General features: G+C 38.6%; 2 protein-coding genes across 11 annotated transcripts in view; one reads left to right on the forward strand and one right to left on the reverse strand.

The window, feature by feature from the left end:
• Window positions 1–1,266: 1,266 nt before the first annotated feature.
• Window positions 1,267–20,922, reverse strand: part of ECD (ecdysoneless cell cycle regulator) — a 50,676-nt gene continuing 31,020 nt past the window's right edge. For 4 of the 7 annotated variants that reach the window (XM_045040140.1, XM_045040139.1, XM_003994047.6 and 1 more), the window contains one exon: window positions 1,267–4,709. In XM_045040140.1, coding sequence (XP_044896075.1) covers window positions 4,660–4,709 — 50 coding nt within the window. In that variant the 3' untranslated portion in view covers window positions 1,267–4,659. Of the gene's footprint in view, window positions 4,710–15,375; window positions 15,643–18,466; window positions 19,478–20,922 lie in introns of those variants that run through there. The other 3 variants (XR_006587014.1, XR_006587015.1, XM_045040142.1) reach the window with 3 other exon arrangements.
• On the forward strand, window positions 3,433–20,471 carry NUDT13 (nudix hydrolase 13). Of its 4 annotated transcripts, none has more exons than XM_003994049.6 (9): window positions 3,433–3,551; window positions 8,511–8,602; window positions 11,847–11,986; window positions 13,734–13,868; window positions 14,686–14,792; window positions 16,824–16,949; window positions 17,114–17,225; window positions 18,307–18,461; window positions 19,412–20,471. In XM_003994049.6, exons 2-9 carry the CDS (start codon window positions 8,520–8,522, stop codon window positions 19,604–19,606), a joined length of 1,053 nt encoding a protein of 350 aa, XP_003994098.1. In that variant the 5' UTR covers window positions 3,433–3,551; window positions 8,511–8,519; the 3' UTR covers window positions 19,607–20,471. The 4 variants fall into 4 exon arrangements, with proteins under 4 accessions (XP_003994098.1, XP_019668833.1, XP_019668832.1 ...); XM_019813274.3 differs by lacking the exon at window positions 3,433–3,551 and adding an exon at window positions 6,084–6,415; XM_019813273.2 differs by lacking the exon at window positions 3,433–3,551 and adding an exon at window positions 6,087–6,410.

Consider the following 20,922-nt stretch of genomic DNA (forward strand, 5'->3'; position numbering starts at 1 on the left):
ATGAATAATTAATTTTTGATGGCAGAGACAGTATGTTATTCACCACTGTAACCTCAATTCTAGTATGATGCTTAGCATATGACAGGTTTTCCATAAATAACTGTTCAATGAATTAATAAACACTTATCTTTAAATACATTGTTACTTTCATCACCAAAAGCTAGACTGGGATTCAACCACTTGAGGCTCAGTTTTTGCTCTTAAAACAGTATTAATTTATTACATGGTTAAACATTGCCATTGATTTAAACTAAAGCATGTCAGGGCTGTCTGGGTGGGTCAGTTGGTTAAGCATCCAACTTCAGCTCAGGTCATGATCTTATGGTACATGGGTTCGTGGGTTCAAGCCCCACATCTGGCTCTGTGCTGACAGCTGGGAGCCTGGAACCTGCAGCCTGCTTCGGATTCTGTCTCCCTCTCTTTCTGCCCCACCCTTGCTTGTGCTCTCTCTCTCAAAAATGCATATACGTTAAAAAAATTAAAATAAAATAAACTTAAGCATGTCTGAGGAAAGATAATTTTTACCTTATCATTATGACCTAACAACATTCTAAGGATTATAGTTATTTATAGCATACTTGCTGTATTTACTAACCATGCACTGTGATTGTTTAACACAATTAATGATTTGATTGAATATTTTTAACAGCTTTATTGAGCTATAATTCAAATAACATGTAACTTACTCATTTAAAGTGATCTTTAGGGGTGCCTGGGTAGCTCAGTTGGTTAAGCGTCCGACGTCAGCTCAGGTCATGATCTCACAGTTCATGGGGTTGAGCGCCGCATTGGGCTCTGTGCTGACAGCTCAGAGCCTGGAGCCTGCTTCACATTATGTATCCCTCTCTCTCTGCCCCTCCACCACTTGTGCACTGTCTTTGTCTCAAAAATAAATAAACTTTTAAAAATTAAAATAAATGAATAAATGAATGAATGAATGAATGAATGAAGTGATCTTCAGTTCTTAGGTTCACAGAATTGTGCAACCATCACCACTATCAATTTTACATTTTTATCACTCCAAAGCAACTCCAAACCTCTGTTCCCACTAGCAGTCACTCTTCATTCTCTTTTCCTAACTTTTTGAATCCTGTTTTATTGTCTGTAAAGTGCAAAGAATAATAATACATATCTCATAGACTGTGAGGATTAATGATAATATATGAAACACTTTACATGGTACCTGGAGCACAGTAAATGCCCAGTTAATCTTGACTATGTGTCTTAGTCCATTTGGTCTGCTACAACAAAATTCCACAGACTGGGTAGCTTATAAACAACAGAAATTTATTTCCCACAATTCTGGAGCTTGGAAGTCCAAGATCAGGGTGCCAGCATGGTTGGGCTCTGGTAAAGGCCCTCCTCTAAGTTGCAGACTGCCGACTTCTCACATGGTGAAAGGAGCAAGGGAGTGCTCTTGGGCCTCTTTTATAAGGGCATTAATCCCATTCATGAAAGCTCCACTCTCATGACCCAAACATCTCCCAAAGATCTCACCTTGTAATAGTATTACATTGGGTATTATTATTTCAACATATGAATTTTGAGGGAACACATTCAGACCATAGCACTATTTTTCTTATGTAGCACTTAACACTTAATTGCTCAAAAATATAGTTATTTTGATTTTTAAAAAATTATTAGAGGGGCTCACTCAGTTAAGCAATGGACTCTTGATTTCAGCTCAGGTCATGATCTCACTTGTTAGATCAAGCCCCCTGTTGGGCTCCGTGCTGACAGCATGGAGCCGGCTTGGGATTCTCTCTCTGCCCCCACCTCTCTCTGCCCCTTCCCATCTCGCATGCTCACATGCTCACACACGTGCACTCACACTCTCATAATAAATAAACTTTACAAAATAAAAAATAAAAAATTATTAGATCCCTAAGTTTCCCTAAGCGTGCTTCCCCATCTCTTTGGAACTTATTGACTTTATAATCTTATATCCTTCAAATTTTCTGTGCCTTCCTTAAGGACAATGAATCAGCCTGATAAAAAGCTTGCGTTCATGTATTAATGAAAAGGTCCAAAAGAAACGGCTGGTCAACCAGTTACCATTCTTGCTTCCCATGTAACTGAGTTACACATTAACAATGACATTCAGGATTTAATAACTCTTATCCCCTACAGTCTAATCTCCACACACAGAGTAATTCCTTTGAAATGTAAGTCAGATCATCTCACTCAATTGAGATCTTGCTCAAATTTTTCTGTAACATCCCATCCATCCCAGAGTAAAAACTGAAAGCATTACAATGGCTCTACAAAAATTGTTAAGACTTGTGAAGCCCTACGTGATTTGGTACTTGGCTACTCTTTGACCTCATCTCTGACCATCATGCTTTGTCTTGGGCTTTCCTTGGATCTGCCAGTTACAATTCCTCCCCGGGATCTTTGCATCTGCTGATTTTTTTCTGTCCACAGATCTCTTCTCACAGATTTCCACCTGGCTTCCTTCCTCAACTCCTTCACTATCTTTGCTCAAATGAGGCTCGCCATCGCCATCCTATAAAAAATAGCAAAATCCTCCCTCCTCTTATTGTGCTTTATTTTTCTCCTTAGCACTTATAACCACCTGACACATTGTATATATACTTGTTTGTTTCTTCCTTTAGAATGTAAGTTCCAGGAGGACAGAAATTTTCATGTCTTTTTCCCCTGCTATATCTGATCCTAATAATAGTCCTAAGTACATTTGGTATTCATTAAATACATGGTAAATGAAGGGACTTCAAAACTGTCATCTATAAGCAAGGAACTTTAGGAGTAAGTAGAGAAAAGAGCAGAACCAAAGCAGTTCTGCTGGAGGACTGCTTTCAGACAGATGGAATCCTACCTTGGTTGATCAAGGGATGCATTTTAACATAAGCTGCCACACATCTAGACACAGTCAGGTCCTTTTAAATTGCAGAATTTCATGAAATGTTACAGCTAGTTCTAAAGTGGGTAGACAGAGACAGAAATAAAGGTACAGAAAGGTTGAAAGTTATCTGATTTCCTGCCTCAACACTCCTTCCCTCCCCCACAACAAATATGCTTTCTGTGTATTAGGATGGGTTTGACTATCATTTTGTTATTCAAAATTGAATCTAATGCTAGTTTATAGTCTCCAAAGACACAGTTTTCCAGATAATGAATTGTGAAGATCTTAGATCATGCTTTTGACAATCATGGTTAACTTTGCAGTTGGAGTGGGTAGCAGCACAATTGTGGATTAAGCAATTCCCAGAGTGCATCTCTAGGTGGATTCTGAGGAGTGAGGCAAAAGCATGCTTACAACTAGTTAGCATGAAAATAGAACTACGTTTCCCAGAGTGCATCTCTAGGTGGATTCTGGGGAGTGAGGCAAAATCATGTTTACAATTACAGCTAGCATGAAAACAGAACTACATTTCCCAGAGTACATCTCTAGGGGATTCTGGGAAGTGTGGCAGAGGCAGCCATGGTCCCTGAGGGGAAGGGAAGCCCTACTTCCCAGGAACATTAGAAGTTTCCTGGTTTCTGCTGATTCTTGAGGCCTAGGAAGGTGCCCTCCCCCAACAGAATTCAGAGTGAGTACAGTAGAACAGAAAACTGTTGAGATTCCAAGTGCAGGAGGGATTTTATGGGGAGACATAATCAAAACTTGAAAAAAGCTCTCGGTGACAGCATTTTGTAATTTTAGCTTAGTCTCCCTTACTTCTTGAAGAAACCAGGGAATGACCACAGTTTTACCTGGTAACTGAAGCTAATATTTTTCTGATACTTTCTTGGAGAGTCATTTAAAAATGGATTTTGCTAACTTCTTTGCATCGTGCCTGGATTATATTTGAATTAAGGGAGGAAACAATGTTTAAAAAGCAAACCATAAAGCTACTTAGTGAGACCTTGAAATCTGTATCCTCAGTTTTGCATATTTCCTCATTCCATTGAGGTCCACAGTAATGAATAGACAGACTGTCTGAAAAGGGCTCTCTCAAACACTACCAAACTTCCTTGTAGATGTACCACAGAGATTCGAGATGGGCTTTTTCTTCATGTTGTAGTGCTTTATAAAGTACTCTTTCTTCAGTTAAGATGAACAGGATGAGAAATGTGGGAATTATTTATTACAGGAGGTTGAGAGAAATTGTTAATCTTAACAGTCTTACCTCCTCATTAAATAGTTGTTGGTAAAAAATAATATTCTTTCATCTGTATTAGTCTTTGTACTTTTTAAAAACATGAATGTTAAAAATGAATGTTAAAAAGTGCTTTCCCATGTATTTTGCATCAAAACATGGGTTTTGGAGCCATGTAGCCCTGGGTTTGAAATTACCGCTTTCTAAACTGTGATTTCAGATTGGTTAAACCTTCATCTTCCTCACTTGTAAAATAGGATAAATTCATTTATTCATTCATTCATTCATTCACATGTATTGTGTTTTACACTGTGGTAGGACAGTGCTAGATGCTATAGATAGGGAAAGATACAATCCCAACCCTTAAGGATTTTGCAGTCTAATGGACCTGAGAATTAGTATGTGAAAACTTGATGGTTGTAATACACTTTAGATCCATTTTGTCTCCTTCCTTCCCTTGTGAGAAGTGAGACAGACACCAAGCTTGGACAAGCTAGGTAACAGCCCCAGGTCACAAATTCAGTTAGTAGGGAGCCTGGAAGAAAAGTCCAGAGTCTCTTCAATGCTGACTTCCCTGTTCCTTCCTCAGTCTGGAGATACGCACAGGCACTGTAAACAAAATGAAAGGCAGGCCTCAGTTTATCATCTAAGGCAAAATAACAGTGCTAGTATTTTCTTCCAAAACTCATTCAGTGAATAGTGAGCTTTTATCCCTAGCTTGCCATCAGGAATAAAATATGATTGTAATTGCCAATTCAAAGAAAAACAGCTATTCTCTTTGTAATGTGGCATTTGAGTGGCTGGATGTGAGGATCGTAGCAGGTTTACCAGTTGTTTTCCACCGTGTTTACTAAAGGTGAGCCCTTGAGCCAACACACATTGAATAAAACATCATACCTTAAGATCCCTAAAAGAGTAAACAAATCACAAACCATTTAGAAAAAAAGCAACAAAGTTTCCCTGCATTAGATTTCTAAATAGTATGGAGCTATGAGAAATTACATTTTCATCCTAAAAGTAATTCATATATCCTCCTTATGGTTAAAAGAACCTCTTTTTTTCTACAGAGGTTCAGTCTTAATGACTGAGCCCACAGAGAAGAGCAGTACATATAGCAGTTGGTTCCTATAGTGTGTTCCTGTGATCACATTATGGAAAATGCTATCAATGTACTATAAATATTCTAAAAACTAGAATGGTTGAAATGCTAGTGTAAAACCACAGTAAATAAATGAGCATGGGACATCAAACAATTTGAAAAGGGAAACCGGAACTATTAAATCTCAAAACACTCCCAAACTCTATAGTTAATCGAAGAGATATAACATGAAAGTCCCCCCACCCTCGCTTTTTTTTTTTTTTAAGTAAATACTACTGAATCTTGTAAGTGTGGCAATGTGTAGAAAGAGCCATAGGATTTTAAACTAAATTTTGTCCCAGTAATTCTACTTTGGGAAACTTAAAAGAAGTAACCTGAAAATATGCACACAAGTATTTAGTGGTATCTTATTTCTGGTAATTTAAAATAAAAAATCAGGGGAAAGTTTAGCAAAATAAGGATGAGTCTACCTGAATGTAGTATTATGTAGTTGAAAAATTATATAGCTTATACGAAAACATAGAAAATTCCTTATGACATGTTTTATGAAGGCAAGTTGAAAACAGCATGTCCTCAGATTACAAATATGTAGACATTATATGTGTAAAAAGATTAGAAAATGCATATTAAATTATGTTATATTTATGTGGTGATACTATGGATGCTCTCACAATTCTGTTTTCTAGATGTCCTATAATGTAGTTATGTTAACTTTATAATTTAAATGAGCTATTTAAAAGAGAAATAGAGCTGATTTTTAAGGAAATCATTTTTTCTTCTTTGACTTTTAAATAATCTCTTACTGCTCTCTATACTGTTTTTATATAAGACATGTATAAAAAATATACAAGGGACCATTTAGAAAAGGAATTAGACTTAATCTTTATCTATTAGATTTATGGCCTCACCAATGAAGGTACAATTCTCAGTTAAAATAAGTCTGGTTTTCCTCTTGATTGTTAGTATGTTTTCAAACCTACATTAAGAAATTGACTATGTTTTTTACAAGCTCTGTGACCATCATCCCGTGAGTCAGCTGACCACGATAATCTACAACTAGCTAAAGTTAATTTAGTAACAAAAACTAGGAAAAACATCAGGAAGCCAGTGGGCCACACAGATTAGTTGGTATAGCTACAACCAAACAGCTCTTGGCTCTCAGGATTCAAGGAATTCACCAGAGGAAATCCTTTTGGTTCCCGGGGAATGTGGTAAGGTACTCCTAAGAACACTGGCTTGGAACTAGCCTCAGTATGCAGTGAGTCTCAGGAACGACGACTTATTACCTTTATTTTATTGTAAAGGAGTATGTACAAATGGTTAGAATTTTTTTTTTTAAGTACAGCAGTGTATAAGTAAATGTCAAAATTATAAGTACCCTTTTCAGTCCTTCTCTCCATCCCATTCTTCCAAATTAGTCATCTGTTAGCAATAGCGATTTGGTATGTTCACTTCTAGTCACCTTAAGATATATTTACTGGTATGTATATGTCTTTTTCTTTATAAATTAGATCATGGTAAACCAACCAAATATTATCTGCTTTTTTTACTTAATCATATGTTCTGAATATCTTTCCCTGTTACTATATATGTACATTTCCACTGTTATTTTCTATTTATTTTTAAGAGCTGTATATTATTCCCTTTTAGTACACTTTTCAGTTCACATTCCAGTACATATCCTTTCCTTCTTAGGATAAATTTTTAGAAGTAAAAATTGCTAGGTAAAAGGGATGTTTATTTAGCATTTTGATAGATATTCCCAAATTGCCCCCCCAAAATATTTACATTCTCAGAGTTTGTACATGAGACATACATATATATATGACATGTACATATATGAGAAATGTAAATACATTTCTTCTAGCATATCACACAAGTCTTTGGGTTATTAAAATAGGGATTATGCTTTTAATACTCTCCCAGAATGCTTTGTAACCCATATATCACATGTTGTTTTCTGGGAAAGCTGTTTGTTTTCTCTCTCCTGCTAGAGTCCCTTGACAGCAGGTTTTTCATCTGGTACATTTCTGTGTTCCTTAAAGGACCTTGCCTAAAGTCAGCTTTCAATAAACACTCTTTGTTGAATGTCGTTTGCTAAATATATTTTACCCTTGGCTAGGACATAGATTTAGCCAAAACTGTCCAAGGATTAGTCATCAGTGATTCACAATTATGCAACCAAGAAGTAAGCCCAAACTCAGCGATTTGTTTAGTGTTAAAGCTTGCTTCCCTTGGGCACAGTTAAAAGGGTGGTTGGTTATTTAACTGTACTGATTTTCTCGTTTCAGTGGAACTCCTTGACTTTTATTGCCAATGTGAAATGTACTTTTCATGGGGAATAAAATACTTATTGATAAACAATTTAAAAGGAATCACCTTCTGCAGAATGGATTCATAAGATACAGAATTTTTTTTTTCTCTCACAGTGAGATTCAAAAAATAGAAAATATCTTGAATTCATGTAGATTTGCATAGCTGCCTTTTGAAATATTTTCCTAATGGCCATGATTTTATATTTTTCTTATCTATAGGATTCCTCTTACTTCATTCTTGGAGGGACTGGTTTTCATATATCCTGAGAAACTTTAGCTCCATTACTCTGGAGACACTCCCAGGCTTACCTGTGTATTAGAATAATGCTAGCTGCTGTAACAAACTTCAAAAATTCAGTAGCTTAATAGGGTAGAAGTTTATTTCTCCCTCACAAATAGTCCAGAGTGGTGTGGTGGAGGGGGGTTTGTGGTTGGCAGGTGGCTTTTCTCTGTGTTGTGATTCAAGGATACAGCTTCTCCGTCTAATGACTGCCATTCTGGAGTCCTCTAAGTAGGAAGAAAGAGGATGGAGAAGGCATACCCACGTCTTAACTGCTTCAGCCTAGAAAAGATATACATCACTTCCACTCACATTCCATGTTAAGACCTACTTTTGGCCCTGCTTAGATACCGGAGAGGAGAGAAACGTAGATCTTGGCTTAGCAACTATGTTCTAACAACAAATCCGCAATATGGAAGGAGGAGCATATATTTTTTTATGGATAGTTAGTGGATTCTCACAATAACCTATTAGGTAGGCAGAACAGGTTTCAATTTTGCGGATTAGAAGAGGTACTGAAAAGTTGAAATCCCACAGCTAGTTAGTGGTAGAAATGCAATTTAGAAAAGCCAGATCATCTGACTCCTATTCAGTTTCTCTTTCCTTAATATTAAAAAGTAATCCTATCCTGGCTTAAAGTGTAACCCTCTTGGTGATTCATTACTTTAAATTGCATACTATGACTTTTTTTTTTTTAAACTCCTCTTTTCTCTAAGGACCGGACAATGTCCCTGTATTGTGGAATTGCTTGCAGGAGAAAATCTTTTTGGTCCTATAGGCTGCTGTCAACTTATGTCACTAAGAGCCGGTGAGTTGTGACCAACCTGAGCTCTGATTATTCTCTTTGGCCCATTACATTATAAAATATAAATATCTCAGAATCCTATATTAAGGAGAATTAAGGATGCATGATTAAGATTTACATATGGGGTTCCTGGGTGGCTCAGTTGGCTAAGCTCAGTTGGCTCAGGTCATGATCTCACAGTTGGTAAGATTGAGAGGCTTTGGGCTCTGTGTTGACAGCACAGAGCCTGCTTGGGATTCTCTCTGTCCCTCTCGTGCACACGTGTTCTCTCTCTCTCTCTCAAAATAAGTAAACAAACAAATAAAAAGATTTACATATAAGGATGTTCATTGCAAATTATTTATAATTGGAAACATTCTAAATAAATAAATTTCCAATAATATCTAAAATATCTGACATACTTAAATATTTAGTTCTATTAAGATAAGAACTTTGTCTTTCCTGCTATGGTACCCCTAGTGCATAAAACAATACCTGGTACAGAGTAGGCACCGAAGGATTGTTGAATGGATGAATGAACAGTAAGGGACAAATTAATTGAATTATGGTATGCCCATATGATAGAATGAAAAACTATACTGAGTGATAGTTCATGAAGTTTCCTGAAAATAAGGTGATAACTCTAATCCCCTCAACCCTAAGAAAGAACTAAACTACCAGTGAAAGATAGACCAGGAAAAAAAAAAAAAAAACCTATACCAGTATAGGTAGATGGTAAAGGACTTTTTTTGTCACGGCTTGGGCAAATTTGAAATCCATGAATCTGAAATCACTGTCCTGCTCTCATAGTTTTGGGGTTTAAATTTGCACCATCTATGTGGTATGGATCCCAAACCCAACCTAAAAAAAGAATGTAAGTAGTAGTCCTAGACTTATAATACCCCTGGGCACCTTGCAGAAGCAAATATAAAATTCCTCTGAAGAGATACAGTCCTAACCAAGGCTTCCTACATAAAAAGCTCTGTCAGACAGGAATGCCCAGTCCAAAATTTAAAGACCCCTAAGCATACACTCTGACATAAGCAGGAGAAAACAAAACTGCAGCCCTTATTTTAGATACTGCTGGGCATTTAGGTTATTTGCAGTTCTCAGGCTGAGACTTTGAGAGCAATAATTGAATTATTGAACAATTATTGAATAGTCTAAAAAATGACTGTGTTAAAGTGACTTAAAAATGAGTAAAAAATCCTGAATGAAATTCTTTCAATAAGGAACATGGTGTGAAAAAACGTTAAAGAAAAAAAGGCTACAAATTAGTAGGTATGGTTCTGAATACACCTACATTCATATAGATACACAATAAATAGTTCGAAGAATTCCCAGGTGTAAAGAGCGGTCATCTCTGAATGGTGAGATTCTTGATGATTTCCCTTTTTTGAACAAATTGTTAACTATATTTACTGATTTTTACTGATGACTTTTTATTTTTATAAATAGGAAAAAAAAACAGTTTAAGTCTGATAATCTTAGTGTTGTTTCCATGCTATTATAACTAAGGGAGGAAAATGAATTTTTAAAATTAGTGTTCCTGATCAAGAAGAAAAATGTAAGGATCTTTTAGGATCTCAGTTCCAGTTCCAGTGAGGCCTCGAGTTTAAGAACTTAACCTGGGTGTTTTTGTAGGTGTTTTGTTTTATAGGGTCATTAGGGCAAAGCACAGGTTGTACCACTCTTACTGTTCTCTTAGGAAGGCAGCAGTGTTTGTTCTATTGTTTATATTTGGTAACTTCTGAGTGGCACATGTCTCTCCTTTGACATGCATTAAGTCTTTGCCCCAGGAAGCCGCAGTCACTTTTAAAAGGTTTAAAAATACCATGAGGATTAAGATCTCAGGTTTCTTTGGTCTTGTGTTTATAAAGAGCTCATTGTAACTCCCTTTATCATACAGTCAAAAATAGGTTCTGGGGCGCCTGGGTGGCTCAGTGGGTTGAGCATCAGACTTCCACCCAGGTCATGATCCCTTGGTTTCTAAGTTCGAGCCCCACGTTGGGCTCTGTGCTGACAGCTCAGAGCCTGGAGCCTGCATTGGGTTCTGTGTGTACTCTCTCTGCCCCTCCCCTGCTCACACTCCCTCTCTCTCTCAAAAATAAATAAACATTTTTTTAAAAATTAAAAAAAAAAAAGTTTCCTAAAGAGACCACTGAGGCACATTTATCATTTTGCTTTGCAGTTCCATGTTGAGCTAACACTATTGATGTTACAAAAGCTCCCAGATCCTACAGAAAATAACCATAAACTGTGTTGCCCACTTAAGTGACAAAATCTGCCATAAGTCTGAGTCTCTTTGGGGGCTTTTAGCAGGCAAGAATGGTTATCCCTAAGGCTCTAGAAGGAGAATCCCACATTCAGTACCCCTTGAGTCATGTGGACCCTGACCTGATCTCCAAGGCTCTTGACTTAGGTCATCTTTAATGAAGGTGCTTGGAAAGCCTAGAACTGGATCAAATACTATTTCTTTTAGAGAAACTAATGATAGGATGTTGTCTTTTCTGTATTTGTATTTTGGCTATTGAAAATATTACACTTATTAAGTGTAGGTCAAGCATGGGCATCACTTTCCCATTAGTGGTCTCTTCCATAGAAATAAGGAGCTAATGGTGTCCACGGGGGTGGTGGGGTGGGTGGGGACTAGATGTTTGAAGCTACAATGGATTGAAGATAAAATCTGGTCTTTATCATCCCTAGACTGAATGAGAGTTACTTAAGTTATACTGTTTGCTCTTTGTCTGCAATAATAAAGTCTGCTCCCATCTCTAGGTATTCTGTGGTTGATGTTTTATCACTGTACTTGTTTTTCTTTCACTCCACTGCATGTAAATTCTTGCCTCACAGCGTAATATTGGCAAAGTACCTTGAGGTTCAATTCAGTAAATATTTATTACCCTTGAAGTTCAATTCAATAAATATTTATTGAATTGAGCCATTCAATATGCTAATTACTGGAGATACAGAACTAAGGCTGACCCTGTCCTGAAGGAGATCATAGTTTTTCAGGGGAGACAGACAAATTAACAAATGGTATAATAGGAGTGCAACCACAGAAGTATGGGCAAATGTGTATAGTAGCACAAAGGAAGGAATGAAATGATTGCCTGCAGCCAACTGAAACCCTTTTCAGAGCAATTTAGGATATAATATAAATAAAAGGAAATAACTATGGTAGGAGAGGGATGCAGGGACAGAGTTCTAAAAGGTGAATGTTGTATAAGTAGGTGTGGTTTTGTAATGCTTTATTTCCAAAATACAGGTATTTATTTGAACTGAAGGAAGATGATGATGCATGTAAAAAAGCCCAGCAGACAGGAGCATTTTACCTCTTCCATAGCCTGGCTCCTTTGCTTCAGAAATCAGAACATCAATACCAGGCCCCCCAGCATAGCCTACTAGGTAAGCCCAAAGAGGACCTGTGGAATAGACCAGCCTGCGGCCATTAAGCAGAATTCCATCCATATCACATCCCTGAGAAAGGATCTTTTGACCTGAGAGTCCAGATTTTTCAAACTGTTTCTGCCAGTTAGTAGCGTACAAACCTGAGTTGTCCAGATATTATATGGTGATGGTGTGAACCAGTACTGCCTTAAACGAGGGGTTAGCGAGACTGCTGTCCAAATTGGAACCCACTGCTTGTTTTGTAATGTAAATATTTATTGGAACACCGTCATGCTCATTCATTTACATGTTGTCTGTGACTGTTTTGGCACTACAATGGCAGAGCAGTTGTGACAGGGACCACATGGCTCGCAAAGCCTAAAATATTTTGCCAAACCCTGCCTTAGGCCAGTGATTTCCAGCCTCCATGGAGTTGCACACTGTTCTACTGTTTAAGATCTGCGTCAGGACTTCATTTCCTCTAGAAGGGTCAAAATAAGGGGTGCCTCAGTGGCTCAGTCAGTTAACTGTTCAACTCTTGCTTTTGGCTCAGGTCATGATCTCACAGTTCGTGAGTTCAAGCCCCACATTGGGCTCTGTGCTGACAGTGCAGAACCTGCTTAGGATTGTCTGTTTCTCTCTGTTTCTGCCCCTCCTCGACTCTTCTCTCTCAAAATAAATAAATTTTATTTAAAAAAAAAAATTTTTTTTTAATGTTTGTTTATTTTTTGGGACAGAGAGAGACAGAGCATGAACGGGGGAGGGGCAGAGAGAGAGGGAGACACAGTATCAGAAGCAGGCTCCGGGCTCTGAGCCATCAGCCCAGAACCTGACATGGCGCTTGAACTCACGGACTGCGAGATCGTGACCTGGCTGAAGTCGGACGCTTAACCGACTGAGCCACCCAGGCGCCCCACAAAATAAATAAATTTTAAAAAATTTTAGAAGGGTCTACGGCCATACCACCCTGAACGTGCCCCATCTCGTCTAAAAAATTTTAGAAGGGTCAAAATTAAAAGTGATTTACAATTAACTTGTTTTGAGAACTCTTTTAGGGTATGTAACTAGGCATACCTAAGCCATTGGGATTTTGCATTCAAGGTACTCTCAGTTTTACATGATATCACTATATACTGACTTCTAAATACAAACAAAGCCAGTGAATTTCCTCCATGGGTCAGATATTGGAGTATTTGGATAGCTTCTAGCAGTGCGGAAGAGTATAAGGATGCCATCAGAAGGCAATGTTATGTTGTGTTATGAACAAATAAATATAAGTCCTTCATGCAGAGGAGGACAGGTTTTCTCTCTAGGCATCATTTGTCTTATACAGACTGGGATCTCAGATGAATCATCTACCCTAGTCCATACAAGCAGCATAATCTGGACACTAAATCATATTTAACTGATTTGTTCTCTTCCATTTTAAGCATGACACATTTTTTTCCCCAGTGTCATACTACATTAACTATTGTGTATTTTTTTAACTAGGGGATATGCTCCTTTCATGATACATTCATGAGAGTCCAGTGTTACACAGTAAGAATTCCTTCTTTAAACACTTTAGGTGGCTGATGAGAAGGTGGAGGCCTAGAGAGGTTAAGTGATTAGACCAAGATGACATTGCTAATTAGCTGCAAGGCAGTGACTAGAAGCAGGTATATCTACTTCAAACTGAAGTAGAGGATTTCCTATGAGTCTAATATGGCTGTGGTGATTTAATTAAAACCTTTGTTTTTCTCCCTTCTCCCTTTCTGTTTCTTAGAGTTGGAAAGGCTCCTAGCTAAGTTTGGACAGGACACACAAAGAATAGAAGATTCTGTGCTGATTGGATGCTCTGAACAGCATGAAGCATGGTTTGCTCTGGATCTAGGTCTAAATAGCTCCTCTTCCATAAATGGTATAGAACATTCTTCCTAATGGGCACTTCCCAGTGGTGCTCAGACTTTGGGGTTTCAACATAATAGCAAAATTTCAAAGAAAATTTTGAGAACACCAAAAGGTTATTAACTTTGTATTTTTTTTAAGTTAGGATATAAAAAATCCTACCATCTACTATCATTATCATTTAAAGAAAGTAAAGAACATTTTAATACCTTCTCAGGTGGTAGGTACACCGATGTTTATTGTATTATTCTCAGTACCTTGATACATTTTATATTTCTTAACTATTTCATAAGCAGTGTTTTAAAATTAATGACATTGTTCTTATCTCAAGTGGGAAGAAATATGTTACCACGCAGTAGCTCAGGGTCTTCAGACCTACATTTGGGAACCAGGTTGGTATAGGTTCATGGCTCCTATTAGGCTTTCCTTCTCTCTTTCAGGGTCTAGGTGTAAATGTAATGATGCTGGAATGAGGTGCAGATAGAAGCCTAGACATTCCATTTTACCTCTTTTTCAGGGATAGCATGTGGCTAGTGCAAGTATTTTACTCTGAAGAGGATCTTGAGAAATACTATGCTCTAATTTTTCTCAAATTTGCATGAACATAAGAATCACCTAATGCTTATTAAAAAATACAGATTTCTGGCCCTCACTCCCTTGCTGTTCAGAATCTCCAGGTAGAGGCTTAAGAACCTATACATTTTTTATTTTCCCTAGTTAAGTCTTATTAGGTGAGTTTGGGAAACACTGTTCCAACAGGTATCCTTGAGAGGGGCCCCAAGGCAAAGTTTGGCATTTGTTTCATTTCATTCTCATTTCTCCTTTTCTAGCTTCCTTACAGAAACAAGAAATGGAGACAGAGCTCAAGGGGTCTTTCATGGAGCTGAGGAAGGCTCTCTTTCAGCTGAATACAAAGGATGCCTCCTTGCTGTCCACGGTAGATTCTGACTTCTCAGTTCTTTAGAAAATTTAGTAAAGCAGTGTTGATGGGTGAATACATGCAAGCATATGCAAGGCTAGAATGACATTTGATTTCCTCCTGTGCAGAGAGATCATAGTCCTTCCTACAAACCTTGGCTGGACAATGTGCTATAGGAAGAGTGCTTATTCTTCTTCCTTTTGTCCTTATTTTTGGCAGGACCATTTTCTCCTATAGCAGTCTGATTATCAGCCTCATGATATTTTTAATGACCCACAGCATAATATATACATCATCATGTTACTCCTATGAGAAATTACTTTGTATTGCTTTAATGACATCCTCACAGCTTTGGATTTCACTTGCTGAAGTACTGTTGGTTTTTCATTTAATTTTTTTCTGCAAATATATATTTTTTAATGTTTATTTTTTGAGAGAGAGTGAGTGAGTGAGCAGGGGGAGGGACAGAGAGAGAAGGGGACAGAGGATCCAAAGTGGGCCCTGCACTGACAGCAGCAAGCCTGTTGTGGGGCTTAAACTCATGAACTGGGAGATCATGACCTGAGCCAAAGTCCAACTTTCAACCAACTGAGCCACCCAGACACCCCTGCAAATATGTTTAATGCACTTAGATTACACAGAGGAAGAGGAGCAAGAAAGAAACAACATCTAGGTGAGTCGCCCAAAAATTCTTACAGATGTCCCAGGCTGGCTGCGGCCCCCAGGAACCAAGTCACTATTGACATTAGAAATTAATATAAAATTTTACGCAAGTCTGCTCATTGCAGCATTCAGGTACTTGTACAAAGGGAGGGCTCCCTACAGGGCTTGTAACAGGAACCCAGGTGCCTCACCTGGCATGGAGAACCTAGAAGCCAGAGAGAAAAGACAACTGGATTAAAAAAAAAAAAAAATACGGTCAAGAGAGTTCTCTACTGGTCTGCTCCATAGAGTACCAACCTTCAGGTTTTTTCTGTGCTCTCAACTCCATCTCAAAACTCAGTCCCAAGGCTCTTGTGTTTACTTTTAAAAATGCTCAAGCCCTTTAGACTCTTCCCCAAGGCTTCCTAGTCCCTTCCCTAAAGCCTTGCCTTTGGAACAGGAAGAGAAGGGCAAGAAATTGTTCATTTAATTTAAAAAGACACCTCTAAACATTTTTATTTGCAAACAAATTCCACTTTTATTGGGAGGAGTACATGTTGAGGTAATGTCTTATTTTAAGTTGGGTCATAAGTGCATGGGGCATTCATTACAATACTTTATATATTATATGTACTTTAAATAATTCATAATACATTTAAAATACTTTCTTTTATTCATATTAGATGCTAGAGGAATATGTTCAGACAGTTTTCCTTGTTTTTAAAGTTTAAATGGTTGGGTGACTGGGTGGCACAGTTAAGCATCTGACTTCAGCTCAGTTCATGATCTCATGGTTTGTGAGTTCGAGTCCTGCCTTTAGGTGAGCATGAGCCCCACTTCCGGCGAGCTCAAGCCCCATATTGGGTGAGCCCCGCTTCTCTCTCCCTCTCTCTCTCTCTCTCTGCCCCTCGTGGGATTCTCTTTCTCCCTCTCTTTCTCTTGTTCTTTGCTTGCTTACACCCTCTCTCTCTCTCTCTCAAAAAAAAAAAAAAAAAAAGAAAAAAGAAAAAAAGAAACCAAACAAAAAAAGTAAGTTTAAACAGTTAATAACCATTTAAAGTAGGTGAGCTGGAGGTGCCTGGGTGGCTCAGTCAGTTAAGTGTCTGACTCCTGATTTTGGCTTAGGTCACGATCTCACAATTTGCGATTTGTAAGACTGAGCCCCAAGTGGGGCTCTGTGCTGACAGCGTGGAGCCTGCTTGGGATTCTCTCTCCCTCTCTGCCCTTCCCCTGCTCGTACTCTCTCTCTCTCTCAAAATCAATAAACATTACAAAAATAATAAAGTAGGTGAGCTGGAAAGGGACTGGCTTTTCCCTTTGACTTGCTCTAAATACTAGGCCCAGGACTATTATAGGTGAGCTCCATATTCTCTCCAAATGAAACCAAGCCCATCTTTGTATTCCTAGGCTCAGGCTCTTCTCCGTTGGCATGACGGTCATCAGTTCTGTAGCAGAAGTGGGCAGCCCACCAAGAAGAATATGGCTGGCAGCAAGCGTGTATGCCCTTCCAATAAGATTATCTATTATCCACAGGTAAGCACTACTTTAAAAGGACAGTAATCCAAGAAGGCTATGCGCTACTCTGTCCTGGGGACAAAAGCCTGTACAATTCAAAGGCTCTCCTTAGTTATCCAATCCTTCATCCCATTAATAGGCTCCAAAGCCCTAATGTCGAAGTTTCTATCCCCTTTTCCTAGATGGCTCCTGTGGTGATCACTCTGGTGTCAGATGGGACTCGATGCCTGCTTGCCCGCCAGAGTTCCTTTCCCAAGGGAATGTATTCTGCCTTGGCAGGTTTTTGTGATATAGGTAAGGAGTTTAGGGCATATACAGATGACTGGAGGACACAAAAGCTTAATAATAGTAGGTATTTCTTTGCCTTGTTGCCACAGTGCTTGGAGTATTAAGCACCCTCTTCCCTATGATGTCAAGAAAACTGCCTTCTTTGGCACCTGTGTGGTTCAGTTGGCTGAGCATCTGACTCTTGATTTCAGCTCAGGTCATGGTCCTAAGGCCAATGAGATGTCAGGCTCTGTGCTGAGCATGGAGCCTGCTTAAGGTTCTTTCTCTCTGGAGTGCCTGGGTGCTCAGTCAGTTCAGTGTCTAACTCTCAATTTTGGCTCAGGTCACAATTTCACCATTTGTGAGACTGAGCTCCGTGTCGGGCTCTGGATTGACAGCGCAGAGCCTGCTTGGGATTATTTCTCTCCCTCTCTCTCTGTGTCTCCCCTCCTCATGCTCTCTCTCTTCCTCTCTCTCAAAAATAAACAAATATTAAAAAAAAAAATAACTGCCTTCTGGCATTATAATTTTTCAATATTAGGCAAGTTTTCAAGCATACAGCATAGCTGAAAGAATTCTACAGTTAACACTTATCCATACACTTACCACCTAAATCCCATAATTTTTTTCTTCATTTACTTTATCACATATCTATCTATTCTATCCATCCACCAATCCGCTTTATTCTTTGATGCATAGTTTGCAGACATTAGTACACTTCTCCCTAAATATTTCAGCATGCATTGTATTAACTAGAATTCAGCATTTACAGGTTGTTTTTTCTCAGTCTGTTGGGGTAAAATTTGCAAATGGTGAAAGGTGGCATTAAAATTTTATTAAGGCTGAGGTCAGCAGTAGCTTCTCCCACTGCCACTCTTATTTTGCATTACAACTAACCAAATGACTAGTGTAAGTATTGCAGTTCAGCCTCCAGCCCCAGACTTGATTCCCGCTGTTACAGAGACTCGTTACAGAGACTCGGGATTTAGGGCTCTCCCAAGAATACTTCATTGAAACTTTGGAGCCAGTTTCTGCTCCTTTCACAAATGGGCATCTGTATTACCCTTCCCGCTGCAGGGCTGTCCTGAATTAATCTGAGTGCTTATAGGTGAAAGTCTGGAAGAGGCTGTCCGAAGAGAAGTTGCAGAAGAGGTGGGATTGGAAGTGGAAAGACTGCAGTACTCTGCATCCCAGCACTGGCCCTTTCCTAATAGCTCACTCATGATTGCTTGTCATGCAACTGTGAAATCAGGGCAGACAGAGGTAAGTTCTGATGCTTCCCTTCTGCTGTTTATTTCCTTTGCTTCACTCAAGTTGGTTAGTAGGCATGTATGTTAACCAGCATTGTCTACATTATACAAAGGATGTGTAACATATGATTTGGTCCCTTGAAGAATTTGCAATCTTATAAAGGAAACAATCTCCATGAAAATTCAGAGCACCAACATAATCACCACTTTTCCTTATTTGTATCTCAGTCATGAGACAGTTTGTTTTTCATTATCAGGACTTTACAGAGCATCTTGCACAGAGAAGGTACACAATAAATATATCAATCAAATTGAATGATGGATTTCAGGATGGGTCTTACTGTTCAAGTCTGTTAGGATGTTGGGGACTAATTATATAAAATCCTAGGAACTTCTGATAGAAAGGGATTTAGATGTTGCCTTACCCGGCCTCATCTTGCTTTTCGGTAGCATGCCTTGACAGATGGCATTGTGGGCACAGGTTCCTACCTGTGTGTTTCGGTTTGCATAGAATTCGTAATATCTCATCTGTCTCAGCTTCCTGTGGGGGGAATTTGCGTTGCAAAGAAGATACTACGCTTTTGATTATCACTAATTATCCCTTATCCTTTAAAGAAGAGTAATTTTATGTTTTTAAATAGAAAGTTATATAATCAATAGGGGCACAAAGAAAAATAAACATTATTTATATACTACACCTCACTGTTAACCACTCTTCAGTATTTCAGTATTTGTGCTTCCAGGATTTTTAAGATGAACTTTTTTCTTTTTCACTATTTACAAAAATATATTTAACTCTCACCTTTTAATTATGCCTCTCTTGCTTCTGTGCAATATCTAAAACTCCCAGCCTATAGATCCCAGGTATTGCTCAGTTCCGGAAACATCTTCTCACGTTTGGCTAGAGTATTCTAAATTTTATAGCTCCTAACCTTACATCCTGTTTTTCTTTATGTCTTTTAGATCCAGGTGAACTTGAGAGAACTAGAGGCAGCTGGCTGGTTCAGTCATGATGAGGTGGCCACAGCCCTGAGGAGAAATAATCCATACACTCAGCAACAGAATGGGACATTCTGGTTGCCCCCCAAATTAGCCATCGCCCACCAACTGATTAAGGAGTGGGTAGAAAAGCCAAACTGTTCTACCCTGCCTGCTTAACTCAGGTTGAGACATCTAGATCCTTTCTCAGTATCTTGGAGGGGCATAAGAGAGATCAGTTGATAAAGGGGAGGTGATAAAAGGCCATCTCCAGGACAACTTCATAATAAGGCAGAGTAGAAGGTAATCCTACAGTGGGCTGCCTCTAACAGCAGTGTTAAGGAAGTTCTTCTTCAAAGGCAATCAAAAATGCCAAACTGATAAGATGATGATTGTCAAAATCAGAGGGAAAGTTGAAGCATTAGTTTGGATATAGGCCTTTGTTCAGCAATTTTCATTGAGGCCTTGGAAGCAAACATCTCTTCAGCAGGTATCTTGTTAATGCTGGATTTATACTAACTGCCAAAATGTGCCTGATAGAATTTTATCTTACTATTGAAAGTATACAGCAAACCTCAACCCACTCCTGACTTTTCATCCTCACAGAATTAAGAAAAATAGCACAACCCGGGATTTAAATAAAAGTCATATTTAAGTCATCTGAAGGGATGAGGAAAGTGGGAGCCAAGGTCTTCCTCAGGGTACTCTGTAATAAATCAGATGCAGTGATGTTTTGCTGAGGTAACTGCACCCCAGTGGGGTTTATGATAGTTAAGTCTTTTGCAGTTAACTTGCTCAACTTGTGACCCAAGGAAAAGATGATCACTTTGCCATGTCTGACTTCCTAAATGCACAACAGTCACTGCCATTTGCATACCCAGTTAAGTGTTGTAACTTCACTTAAGGGATTAGTGAGGATGAACCATTTCTTGAGCTTTATCAGATAAACTAATGTAGGATTTCTCATCATTCATGTGTCATTCTACACCTCATCATAGAAGAGAAGAATTTATCTGGAGGAAATAAAGTAAATTTCCACACCTTTGTTCAGATGCATTTTTCTGTCTTACGAAGTGAGGAAATTACAGAAAGTGAGAATTTGGGACAGGGGATAGGGAGGGAGAAAAGCAATCTGTTAGTGTGATAAACATTTAAGTCCAGGTTCCAAATGTGGAAGAAATGAAGCGATATACAGAAGAAATACAGTTAGAGGTCTGTTTGAAAAGAGGAATGGCCGGGAAAGAGTTGTATCTTGGGATGATTTTAGGTACTAATTTATGATAAAAGACACAAGTGCCAGAGACCCTAACATTATTCACACATCAAAGTCTACAGGACTAAGCAAAAGAGATTCTAGAATTAGACAAGATGAAGCACTGAATTTCCCTCTGATCCCAAAAGGTCATTGCTTTCGCCATTGCCAACAAATCATCAGTGCTTTGGGGAAATCAAAGTGCCTTCATCAGGAAACGTTGAGGGATAGTATGTGACGGGTC

The sequence above is a fragment of the Felis catus genome, chromosome D2 (genome assembly GCF_018350175.1).
Source record: "Felis catus isolate Fca126 chromosome D2, F.catus_Fca126_mat1.0, whole genome shotgun sequence".
NCBI classification, from domain to species: domain Eukaryota; kingdom Metazoa; phylum Chordata; class Mammalia; order Carnivora; family Felidae; genus Felis; species Felis catus.

Excerpts from the sequence above, each read along its gene's own strand:
- NUDT13 (XM_003994049.6), top strand. The coding sequence starts at position 8,520 with ATGTCCCTGTATTGTGGAATTGCTTGCAGGAGAAAATCTTTTTGGTCC. Across the intron at positions 14,793-16,823 it reads ATGCCTCCTTGCTGTCCACG|GCTCAGGCTCTTCTCCGTTG; the intron begins GTAGATTCTGAC and ends TTGTATTCCTAG. Across the intron at positions 16,950-17,113 it reads AGATTATCTATTATCCACAG|ATGGCTCCTGTGGTGATCAC; the intron begins GTAAGCACTACT and ends CCCTTTTCCTAG.